The following is an 11,944-nucleotide window of genomic DNA, read 5'->3' on the forward strand; positions in this document are numbered from 1 at the left end:
TTTCTGCGCGGGTGCTGTTGGCCGGGCGCAAGGTCTCCCACTGAGCTGCTCCTCAGTGTTGGTTATTTGTTTGTTTTGTTTTTGAGTTGTGTGTGGTGTGTGTCTGTTCTTGTGTGTGTGCATGCAGGCACATGTGTGTCCGCATCTGTGCTGTTGTAGCTCTGAACTCTGGTCACCAGGCTTGGTGGCAGCACCTTCATGCGAGCCCTAAAGGCAGGCTGGCTTCGTACAGCTGGCATGCCCTGAGCTGCAGCTGCTGAAAGCCCAGGGTACTGTGGGCTCCAGAGCACCCACAGCGCTGTAGAGCCCTCACTTGCCACCCCAGAAAATAGACCTAGCCTCATGAATAGTCACCCCATTTCTTCCCAGACTGACACCAGGAGTCCACTTCTGTCTGGACATTTTCTGTTTTTAGTGTCCCACATTGTGGCCTCTTATGTCTTCTCTTAGTGTCCTCGGGGTCTGCGCACTGGTGTGTGGAGGGCCCACACAGCATGCCCGTGTCCATCAGGTGATAGACATGTAGGCTATGGCCTGCTTGGGCTCCAGGAGGTGAGGCAGCTGTAGGTGCAGTCCATGTCCATGTGGTCAGGCCTTTGTTTCTCTGAGGTCCGTATCTGGGGTGCATCTGCTGGCTGAGCTGGCTGCCTCTCTATTCCTGCTTCCTGGCACTTGGTGCCACTCTGGGTTTGAGAGGCACCACTGCGTTGTGGTTCCTTTTTCCATGATGCTGAGTGTCCGGGGGCTCACTGTTCTCTCTGTGCCTCTGTGGAGAAGTCTGTACTTAGACTTTTCATGCACATGGGATGTGAGTTCGTCACTGGCAGGCCGTCTGCACCCTGTCTGTCTCTGCTCTGTGAGCTGTCAGTCTGTCCAGTCTTCTTTCAGTACTGGGACCATCCGTGGGGCCCTTGCTCATGCTGAGCTGGCTCACAGTATCATAGTCACACCTTTGTATCTTCTTTTTGGAGACAAGTCCACTCTGGCCTCAGCCTTCTGAGTGCCTGGGACTACAGGCTTGGTTGTGTTCTTTCCTGGTGGTGGCCTAACTCTGTAGAGTCCGCATAATTCTTTTTGCTTCTATTCTTGGTGCAATTTTAAGAACCTGTTGCTGGTTCCACCTTTGGCCTTTTGTCTTTCCTGAGACCTCAGTAGCCTTGGTCTTTAGTCTGCTGCGGTCAGACCCAGGCCTGTGAGGAGAGCCCCCTGACCCAGATCAGCTGCTGGAGAGATGCTTGTACCAAAGGGGATGGTCTGGATGCCGGGGGAATTCTAGGTCAGTATTGGTTATGTTTGTTTATTAAAAACAAAAGAATCACCCAGATATAGTGGCAAACGCCTTTAATCCCAGCACTTGGAGGTAGAGGCAGGTAGATTTCTGTACATTCAAGGCCAGCCTGCCTGATCTACAGAGTGAGTTCCAGGACAGTTAAAGCTACACAAAGAAATCCTGTCTCAAAAAACAAAAAGAAAATGAAAATTCTAGGGGAGAGATGGTTCAGTGGTTAAGAGCACTGGCTGTTCTTCCAGAGGTTCTGAGTTCAATTCCCAGCAGCAACATGGTGGCTCACAACCGTCTGTAATGAGATCTGGTGCCCTCTTCTGGCCTGCAGACAGAAAGAACACTGTATACATAATAAATAAATAAATCTTAAAATAATAATAATAATAATAAAAGAACAGTGAGATGAGAGGAGATGATCAGATGGGGCAGAGTCCCAGCTGCCAAGCCTGACAACCTGAGTTTAATTCCCAGGGCATACATGGTTGAGAGAATGAAGTTGTCCCCTGACTCCTCATGTCCCACACAAAATAAAATAACTGTAAACAAGACAGGGTTTCTCTGTGTAACAGCTCTGGCTGTCCTGGAACTCACTGTGTGGATCAGGCTGGCCTTGAATTTACAGAGAGCTGCCTGCCCCTGCCTCCTGAGTGCTGGGATTATAGGTGTGTGCCACCACCGCCCAGCAACAAAAGTTCTTAAAATAGACATTTTCTTTTTTAGATCAGTTTTAAGTCTATAGCAAAATGGAGCAGAAAACTCGCTTGAGGGCTGGGGAGACAGCTCCATGGTTAGAATACTTCTGTTAGTCCTGAGGACTCAGGCTCGATTCCCAGTACCTACCTCAGGGTGACTCTAACTCCAGCTCAGGGATCTGGCCCCTGAGGGCACTGCCCTGCATTCATACACAAGTAATCAAATAATTAAAGGAAGGGAGTCCTGCTTGAGAGCCTACTGCCTCTGGCCTCCTTGTCCCAGCCATGATTCCAAGCACTCCCTGCCTCCATTCTTGTTCCTTATCCACAGTGTCTCAGGACTGCAGTCATGGCACAGCCTTTCCCATGACTTCTGTCCTGCAACCATGTGTGCTTAGAGCTCGTCCGTGTCCTTTCTGACTTGAAGGCTTATTTCTTTCAAGTGTGTGTGCTCAGCTGTTGCTGCAGCTGTCCCTGCCTTGTGCCATGACTGAGGTGGAAGCTGTCTCACAAGCCCTTCTATAGGTGACTGTAACTGGAGGTTTCTCTCCCACCCACCAGTTCCTCAGTAACCATTCAGAGGCTTATATTAATTATAGAATAATGATATGTTTAGCCAATGGCTCAGGCTTATTACTAGCTAGCTCTTACATTTAAATTAACCCTTCTTTCTTTCTTTCTTTTTTTTTATTTTCGAGACAGGGTTTCTCTGTAGCTTTTTGGTTCCTGTCCTGGAACTAGATCTTGTGGACCAGGCTGGCCTCGAACTCACAGAGATCCTCCTGCCTCGGCCTCCCGAGTGCTGGGATTAAAGGCATGGGCCACCACCGCCCCGCTAACCCTTATTTCTTGTCTATGCCACATGGTTCGTGGCTTGTTACCTCATTTTCTACAAGTCTTGCTTTCTTAGCAGCTGGCTGGTGTTTCCTCGACTCCACCCTTCTTCACCTGTATCTCTGCTTCAATTTCCCGCCTGGCTCCATCTTACCTTTCTGTAGGCCAAAGTAGCTTTATTTATTAACCAGTGAGAGCAACACATATTCACAGCATACAGAAAGACCATCCCACAGCAGGTGGCTTCTTTTTCCTCCTTCCTGAGCCAGGGTCTCATGGAGCCCAGGTTGGATTTGAATTTGCTAGGGATGACCTTGAACTCCTTACTCTCTTGTTCTGTGTGCTGTGCCCTGTTCACATTGCCCAGCATTGCACCCCACATGAGAAAGCCTCTGCACTCTGGTGGGGGAGTGTGGGGTGTCTTGGTGTCTTGATCTGCTTCATCCACTGCAGGTGCCAAGCAACTTTACAGGAAGCAGTCAGGTCTCCGATCTGTGCTCTGTGCTCTCTTCTCTTGGGTTTGGGCTCCCTGTCCTCTAGCAGGTCTCATTTTGTTGTCTGTGCTCCTAGGGCAGTGCTAGCCTGGCAAGATGTTCCGAACAGGCATGTCCCTACATCCCATCTCCTGTTAGCCAGTGTGCTGACTTCTCACAGACTTCAGCTGCTAAGGCCCAACCCTGGGCCACATCTACCACAGACCCCCTGGAAGCTTGTGGCTTTGGCCTGCCTCACCTGAAGTAGCACAGAATCTGTTACAGATGGGGAAACTGAGACCCAGAGCAGAGGACTTTTGACCCAGCCATGGCATGAATTCTCCGCATGAGGCTATACCTGGGTCCCTTTCTTGCAGCCCATGACATGTCCCACATGGTCACTGTGCTGGGTGGCAGGCAGGGCAACAAGGCCATTATATGCTTGGTGACCTGTTGCCATTATGTTACTGTGACCTCAGCAGCCTCTGCCCTCCAGACTTGGGCCTTCAGCTTCCTGGCAGGGGAGTGGTCACCGCTGGTCATCTTGTCAGCATGTTTTGAGATGCCGAGATGCACCCTGCTGGCTCTGGGATGAGGAGAGGTCTCAGGCACAGGCACACGAGGCTCTTGCCCTACCTTAGCTCCAGCTAGCGTTTGATGAGAGCACAGGTCAGGGTGGGGGGCTTCATACATGTTTGCCTATATATATCCTTTGAAGCTGTCTGATCTTGTTTGGTGGAAGGTTCTGGAAGGGCTGTCATTTGGACATGGGTTCACATGCCTGTGAAGGGATCACTCACGTGGAGACTGTTATTAGAGGTGTGGAGGTCACTGCCAAGCTGTAGTTGTCCGTTGGCACATGATGGTTTGTAGACTGTTGCCTGCAGCATGCTATTCCAGGAAGGCTGGGGTGGCAGGTGAGAGTGCAGGGCCCTGACCCTGGTCCCCTTGGCCTCTTGGGATGACCAACTGGAGCCTGGGGATCTGATCCTGACTTATCTCAGTAGCCCCGTTCTACCCCAGGTGACTGCATTCAAGGTGCAGGCGGGCACAGGTATCCTGGGAGGACTCTGCTGACCACACACTTGCTGTCCACAGGATGTGGCCCAGTGGAACATTGGTAACCTGAAGACCATCTTGGATATGGTGGAACGTGAGTGCGGCACCATCATCGAGGGCGTGAACACACCCTACCTGTACTTTGGCATGTGGAAAACCACTTTTGCCTGGCACACAGAGGACATGGACCTCTACAGCATCAACTACCTGCACTTCGGCGAGCCCAAGTCCTGGTGAGTGCCAGGGTGTGAGGCATGGGGAGATGTGGCTACTCTGACCGGTTACTGTGGTACACCTTCTGTTCATCCTTCGGTCTTGGGGGAGATGTGCTAACCCAAGACCATGACCTTGGTGGTTAACAGATACCCACTGCAGTTCTGTCATTCTGGGCAGCAAATAGGCCAATGGGTATGTCACCTGCTGCCACATCACAGGGGTTGATTCCTCCTGGACCTGGAGGCTGTGTGAGGTGCCAGCTTGCCAACAGTGCTCTCCTCTCTCTCTCTCTCTTTCAATCTCTCTCTCTCTTTCCATCTCCCCCCCCTCCCTTTCCATTTCCCTTTGACTGCCAGGCAGAACCCTATCCCAGGCCAGGCTCCCATCTCCCCTTGGGCTCAGCTTCCTTGTTGCACAGTGTGGACGGGAAGAATGCCCTCCCCCACACCTGGTGATGCTGAGTGGGGAGGGCAATGCTGAGGGCGGAGGATGTCTGTGGTCCCCACTGAAGGCAGGTCCCAGTAGCTGGCTGTCCTGCTGCCATTTCTGTCACTGTGGAAAGCCACTTGGGGGAATGGGTTCATGTCAACTCCTGTTGCAGCCCACAGTCAGTCACACAGGAAAGTAGAGCCACGCCCATGTGGAGCAGAGCTGCATGCTCGGTCATTTCTCCTACTCTCACACAGTCCAGGGATGCTGCCACCTTGTTCAGCTTCGTTTTCCCACACCTGTGAAATGCTCAGGTCTCTCGGACACATGACCCAGACATTCCTGCTAAGACTCTCCCTGGTGGTTGTAGCATCTGTGATGTTGACAACTAGCCGTCACCCTGGGCCTCTGCTTATGTGTGGAGGTGCCTTCCCCACCCTCAGCTGAGATTTCAGGATGCAGGGAGTCCCGTTGCTCCTACCAGGTGCTTTGTCTCTGGGGCCATTGCATGGCTCTTAGAGTCTCCCTGAGCGGAAGGTGGTGGCTCAGGTCTCCCTAGATGAGGCTGCGGCCTCCTGAACACTTGGGCTCTGGTGCCTCTTAGCTCCACCTCATGATCACACAGTAGGTCCTTCTGCCTCCCAATGTCCAGCACCCCGATGTCCCAGGTGTGATAGGAATAAGTTGCCCCTAACAGGCCTTCCCTATGTTACTTGGTTGTGGACAGGGCTGTGTGCTGAGCCTGTGGAGAGCCACATCAAGAGTACCCTCTTGCCGGGCGGTGGTGGCGCACGCCTTTAATCCCAGCACTCGGGAGGCAGAGGCAGGCGGATCTCTGGGAGTTCGAGGCCAGCCTGGTCTACAAGAGCTAGTACTGGGACAGGCACCAAAGCTACAGAGAAACCCTGTCTCAAAAAAAAAAAAAAAAAAAATACCCTCTTTTTGGGGTGTCTCTGCACTCAAACCCTAGGCACATAGTCCTCCCTGCTCCAGTGGAGTCCATGCTTGGCTCTGGGCATCTCTCCTTCCCTGGAGGGCACAGCTGTGTTGGTATGTATGCCTCCCATGTGAACCCTGTAGCCAGCCATTGGCCTACAGCTTCCTGGCTGATGGCCAAGCTGGGCTGAACTTTGCTGTTTAGGAAAGTGAATCCCAACCAGGTGCTGGTGGCACATACCTTAATCCCAGCACTCGGGAGGCAGAGGCAGTCAGATATCTGAGTTCAAGGCCAGGTGGAAAGTGAACCCTAAATATTCTGACATTCTCATACCTTGTGGGTCCCAGCATTGTTCCCTCAGTGTCAGAACTGAGAAATCCCTGAAGTATGTGTCTGCTACTTCTTGCTTCCCTGTGGCCGTAGGGAGTCCTGCACTCTGCTGTCCCAGTGTCAGGGACTCTGTGTTCCCTGGCCTGGGGCGCGACCCTTCTCCTCTTTCAGAACTGGTTGTAAGGAGTATCCCAGTCTCTGCCTCTGACCATGCTGCCGCCCTCTGAGGACTCTGCGGTGACACTGGTGATCATCTGGGAGGTGACTTCCCAGAGCTGGGAGAATGTCAGGGGTGTGTGGGCAGTACTCTGCCAGCCAAGGCTTTCAGCTGCTTTTCCTGTTGCAATAAAAATCCTCTGACAAAGGCAGCTAGCGAGAAGAAGGGTTTGCCTTGGCTCCACCATCTTGCAGGGAAGGTGCTGAGGCAGTTGGCACATGACAGGAAGGGGACCAGATGGATGCTAGTACAGCTCCTTCTTCTTATATTTGTTCCAGGATCCCAGCCTAGGGAATGGTGCCACCCACAGTAGGATGAGTCTTGCCTCCTGAAGGCCCATCTCATGCTCTGGATCCTGTCCTTGTCAGTTAACACTGCTGGGTACACTGGTCCTGTGGGCTCCTGCTGCGGTGTCTGAGTTATGCACACCACCATTTCTATGAGTTTGGAAGCCTGGTGTGACAGCGTCGGGCTGAATGGCATCTCATGAGCAGCCTAGCTGTACCCTCAACCCCCAGGGTGACTCCTGCCCTTTGGTGACACCATCCTCTGTGTACACCTGTCCAGCTAGGTGACTTCTCCCATGGTGCCCTGCTGCCATCTGTGTGGAGCCAGCTGTGGCAGCTGCCACCTGGGCCACTAGGATCCCCTGAGAAGTGCTGTGGCAGTAACAAGGGCCAGTGGCCTGCTCCTCGTGGCTGCATTGTCCAGCAGGGCTCATGACACTGCAGATAAAAATAGCCCATGGCTGCTTCTGCTGCAAATCTCCATATGTGCACAGCAGTGGCCTGTATGTGCATGTGTGGTGGGTTTGTTTTGGTGTGAATGTGTAACTGGGATATGCTTAGGACTGAGGACCTGAGCCCGAGTCCCCCTTCTTGTGGCCACTAGGTGGCACTCCCACCTTTCTGACAAGTGGCTGTTCCCTGGCTTCCCTACCCCTGCTGCTGTGCTCAGGGATGGGGAGACAGCCCCACTTTCTCCCTTGGAAAATAAGAGTGAAGAATAATAGCTGCAGGTCAGCCAGGGCTGCATGGTGAAGCTACAGTTCAACTGAACAGAGAGAGAGAGAAAAAAAACCAGGCCAGCCCCTGGCGTTAGAGTCTGAGAATGAAACCTGGCCAGTACCCACTGTTTAGCTGCAGAGAGACCAGAGAGCTGCCAGGAGCCACCAGAGAGGCCCGTGAAGTGGGAGCCAGCCCCAGAGAGGCAGGCTGGTGGGCCATCTCTGGGCCTGTATGAGACTAGAATGTCCCTAGTATTGAGAAGCACCTCTGCAAGGACAGAGAACTGTGCTGTCTGAGGGTGGTGCTGGTCTGTGCGTGGCCACATGGCCCTGCAGCTTGTGAGGCCTGGGGCTCCCTGAAAGATGACAGCTGCTCACGGATGACTGTCGGTAGCAGGAATCCATGCAGTGGGTGCAGGTCCAGCCACCTCAGCTCCCTGTGTCCTGCCATGGCTGGGAGTGGACACCAGGGCTAGCAGTGAACACAGTGGCCACTTGTTTGGGGACAGAGAGCTCCGGCAAAGCCTCAGCCTTGGTCTTGGTGCGGGAGGCCCTGTCACCTCTTCCATGGCAGGGAGGGGCCTTAGTTAGTTCTCTGTTGCAGTGATAGACACCATGACCCAAAGCAGCTTGGAAGAGCTGACTCAGCTTATACATTCCGGCGGCGCTCCATAATGGCGGGAAGTCAGGGCAGGAGCTGATGCAGAGGCCATGGAGAGTGCTGCTTACTGGCTTGCTCAGCCTGCTTTTTTTTCTTTTCTTTTCTTTCTTTTTTTTTTTTTTTTTTTGGTTTTTGAGACAAGGTTTCTCTGTGTAGCTTTGGAGCCTGTCCTAGAACTCACTCTGTAGACCAGGCTGGCCTCAAACTCATAGAGACCCACCTGGCTCTGCCTCCGGAATGCTGGGATTAAAGCTGTGCACCACCACCACCTGGCTCATCCTGCTTTCTTATAAAACCCAGGAGTAGCAGCCGAGGGTCACTACCCCCCCCCCCCATGAGCTGGGCCCTCCCATTTTGACCATAATCAGAACACTACTCTATAGGCCCGTCTGGTGGGAGCGTTTTCTCTGAGATTAGCTCTTCCTGGGTACTCTAGATCTGTTGCACTGGCAACTGACCATGGAAGGATGGTACCTATGTGTCCTTGGGGATACACAGACCATGTATGAGTTTGATTTGGGTTCTCTCCATCATGCTATGGGCCCCAGAAAGTAGGATTTCACATATGCCTCTGTCCCCAGCTCCAGCAGGGACCTCAAGGGGGTCAGTGCCACTTGAGTCCTTGTTACATCACTGGAGTTAATACATGTGGGTACCGCTCCCTGGATATGGCTTAAAACTGGGGAGTCCCCACTGCTGAGTCCTTCTGTCTCTCTCAGTTGTGTGACCAGAAAGACTTTTCCCGAGGAGGTGCAGCACTCAGGGCCACTCACCAGGTAGGGAGCCCACAGCAGACAGAGTACAGACACCACCCAAGTCCCACTTGGTGGACCGTGAGCTTTACTGGGGTCACTGACAGGCCTGTGGGTGAGGAGAGACAGCTGTACCCCCAAGGACACCCCAGTGTAGGTGACAGCTCACAGAGCTGGACATCTGGAGCACACTGCACAGCCTGCAGGCCACAACAGGCTGGAGAGCATCCTTTGCAGACGCCTCAGCTGCTCTGAGCCTCCTCCCAGCAGTTCAGCTTCCTGAGAAGATGACTCGCTTTTATTGCTCACTCTGGTGAGGAGGGGCCTGGTGAAACTGGTGGGTTTCAGGGACGTCCTGAAGCTGTTTTGAGTTGCCTACCTTCCTGTTTAAAGAGCTCCCCTGTAGGGTGGAGTGCTTCGATCTTAGGAAACTATTGCATCCCATCTCCCTATCAGAGCCCCTGCTGTGGGTGCCATGATGGCTTGAGGTTCATGAGGGTATTTGCAGGCCCAGCATTTCCTGAACTGTTTTGGGTCTGATGCTACTTTGGCTGATATGATCAGGGTCAAAGGATTTTGAAGGTGGGGGTGTGTGCTGTCCTGGGCAGGCAGGATAGAGAACACTAGGCTCTGCTCGGTTGCCCAGAAACTGTTGTGTTGTGGGGTGCTGTGGGTTGCATTCCGCCACCCAGCTCCCGCCACTGGCTAGCTTTACCCAAAATAACAACACACAAATTGTATTCTTTTAAATACTGCTTGGCCCATTATATCTAGCCTCTTCTCAGCTAACTCTCGCACCTGGACTAGCCCATTTCTAATAAAGTGTGTAGCACCAAGGTGCGCTTACTGGGAAGATTCTAGCCTACGTCCATCCTGGGCCGGAGCTTGATCGCTTCTGCCTCAGAGAGCAGAGCTATCGCGTCTGCCCGGGAGAGGGGAGCATGGCGTCTCTGAGCTCACTTCCTCTTCCTCCCAGCATTCTGTTCTGTTTACTCCAGCCACCTATGATGTTCTAACCGATAAAATGGGCCGAGGCAGTTTCTTTATTTTTTAACCAATGACCTTCCTCCATCACTGTTGGGACAGGCGGAGGTGGCACTTGCAGGAGGGGTGGGTTCTCATGCTTTCCACAGAAAGCTGTTTCTGTCCTGGGGTGTCTGTGGAGTAGGCACACAGGTACGTCTGCCGTGTGGCCTCCAAGACATTGCCTTGCATGGGAAGTGAGGAGCTTGTACTTACAGGGCCCCTGATGGCGTCTCCCCCTCCTCCCTGCCTGATGTATGGCCACTGGTTAGTCAGATCCTGGGCCCTAGTCTAGAAAGGTGCATCACCACCTAAGGACCCAAGTGACAGTTGGACCTGCAAGGGACCCATCCTGGCTTGAATCTGTGCCAGCCTGTGAGGTACTAGCTTCTGAGTGCCTTGCCACCCCAGTCCTCAGGAACCACAGATGGTCATGCACCTCACCCTAGGCATGACCCTCTGCAGGGTCTTCTGGGCTACCAGGTTCTTCTAATAGTCCAGCCATTAGGAGGCAACTCAGCTTGCAATGGTTGTTTCTCATCTGGCTTGCATCCGTGGCTTCCCCCTCATCCTGTCCCCGCTGTGTGGTGCCTGCGAGGTGGACGCTCTCACTTGTCTACCACACTTGTAGCATTTGGGAGAGCTGGGTGCCCCACCATGTCTCTCTGACTAACTCACTGGGGAATGTAAGGTTGCTGCTTCCACCTGAAGCTGGTGGCTGTGATGGTGTTAGGAACATAGCCACTGGCCCCCTGCTCTGCCACTCTGTCCTCTCCAGAGCCCCTAGCTGTGGTGCCTGTCCTCGGCTGTCCTCAGAGTTTTATGAGAGTCATAGCTGTCTGCAGAAGGCACCTCCTCTGAAGGTGACAACTGTTGCAGGTGGAAATCCAGCAACATGCTCTGTGGCTGTGTTGCTGGTGCACCAAGTATGACTGTGGCAGCAAGGGATCTTTGCACCCAGTCCACATTTTGTGGTGATCTTAGCCAGTCTGTCCCAAGGATGCTGCTAGTTCCATGTCTCCTGACCTGTCCTGTCTCAGACACTGCGGGTACGTGAGGCAAAATGTCAGTCCACATGTGACTTTTTGCTGTCCACCCTCCCATAGGGGGGTGTGCTGCCAGAAGCCGGGAGACCCTGAATGGCAATAACCAAGAGCCAACCAGGGTTGCTCTCCAGCTGGCATTGAGGCTCTGCTCTACAGAGCTTGGCATGCCGGCCAGCTCAGAGGGACAGGACAGCTGTGTTATCCCTGGCCTGGTGCCCCTGCGGCCTCCTTCTTGGGCCCTTGGCCTCACTCTGGCCAGAGCCGCTCTGTTGTCCTCGTCTGCTGCTCTGGCCTTCTACTTGTAGATGGTGCTGTACATCTCAGTTGCCTTGGGAACCAGAGGATTAGCTCTCGAGGCAGGTAACATGCCTGAGCTCAAACTGGGGCATTGGGGCCCTTGGTACAGCAAGATGAGCCCTGTGTCATTAGCCACCATGGTGCTCTGATAATGTGGGCAATTCAGAGAATCTGGTGCACACTGCAGGGTATGGCTCTGAGTCACAGCCTGTGCCCATTAGCTCGATGAGCCATCCCACTCTGTCCTTTCCACAGCCAGGCCTTGCCAGCCTTGCAGCTGTGTCCCTGGGAACGGAGGATCAGAGGAGCCATGTGCGTGTTGGGGCTCTCTCAGAGCCCATTGACTCTATCCCCAGCCTTTCTGTTTCGGAAGCACTGAGCAGAAACTGTCTGTATTCTTTGCCCAAAACAGGGCCGTTAACTTGCAGCAGTTTATGGAGCCTTCCCCCAGTAGATCTGGGGGGCTGGAGCTGAGCTGGGCTCTCGGGCCAACTAGTGAGCTGGGGAGATGGCCTGCAGCTTTGTCTCTTTGGTTGTATATGGCCTATTTTTTGGTTGGGGATTCCTCTTTCTTCCTCCTTCTTCCCTCTTTCTGCCCCTGCTCTTCTTCCTCCCTCTCTCTGACCCCTCCTCCCTGCCCCTGCTCTTCTTCCTCCCTCTCTCTGACCCCTCCTCCCTGCCCCTGCT

General features: G+C 53.4%; 1 protein-coding gene across 3 annotated transcripts in view; it reads left to right on the forward strand.

The window, feature by feature from the left end:
- Kdm4b (lysine demethylase 4B) overlaps nt 1-11,944 on the forward strand; it is an 82,406-nt gene that overhangs the window by 26,856 nt on the left and 43,606 nt on the right. For all 3 annotated transcript variants that reach the window (XM_005371080.2, XM_005371082.2, XM_026777999.1), the window contains one exon: nt 4,383-4,576. In XM_005371080.2, the coding sequence (XP_005371137.1) occupies nt 4,383-4,576 (194 nt within the window). The remainder of the gene's footprint in view (nt 1-4,382; nt 4,577-11,944) is intronic.

The sequence above is a fragment of the Microtus ochrogaster genome, unplaced genomic scaffold (genome assembly GCF_000317375.1).
Source record: "Microtus ochrogaster isolate Prairie Vole_2 unplaced genomic scaffold, MicOch1.0 UNK98, whole genome shotgun sequence".
Lineage (NCBI taxonomy): Eukaryota > Metazoa > Chordata > Mammalia > Rodentia > Cricetidae > Microtus > Microtus ochrogaster.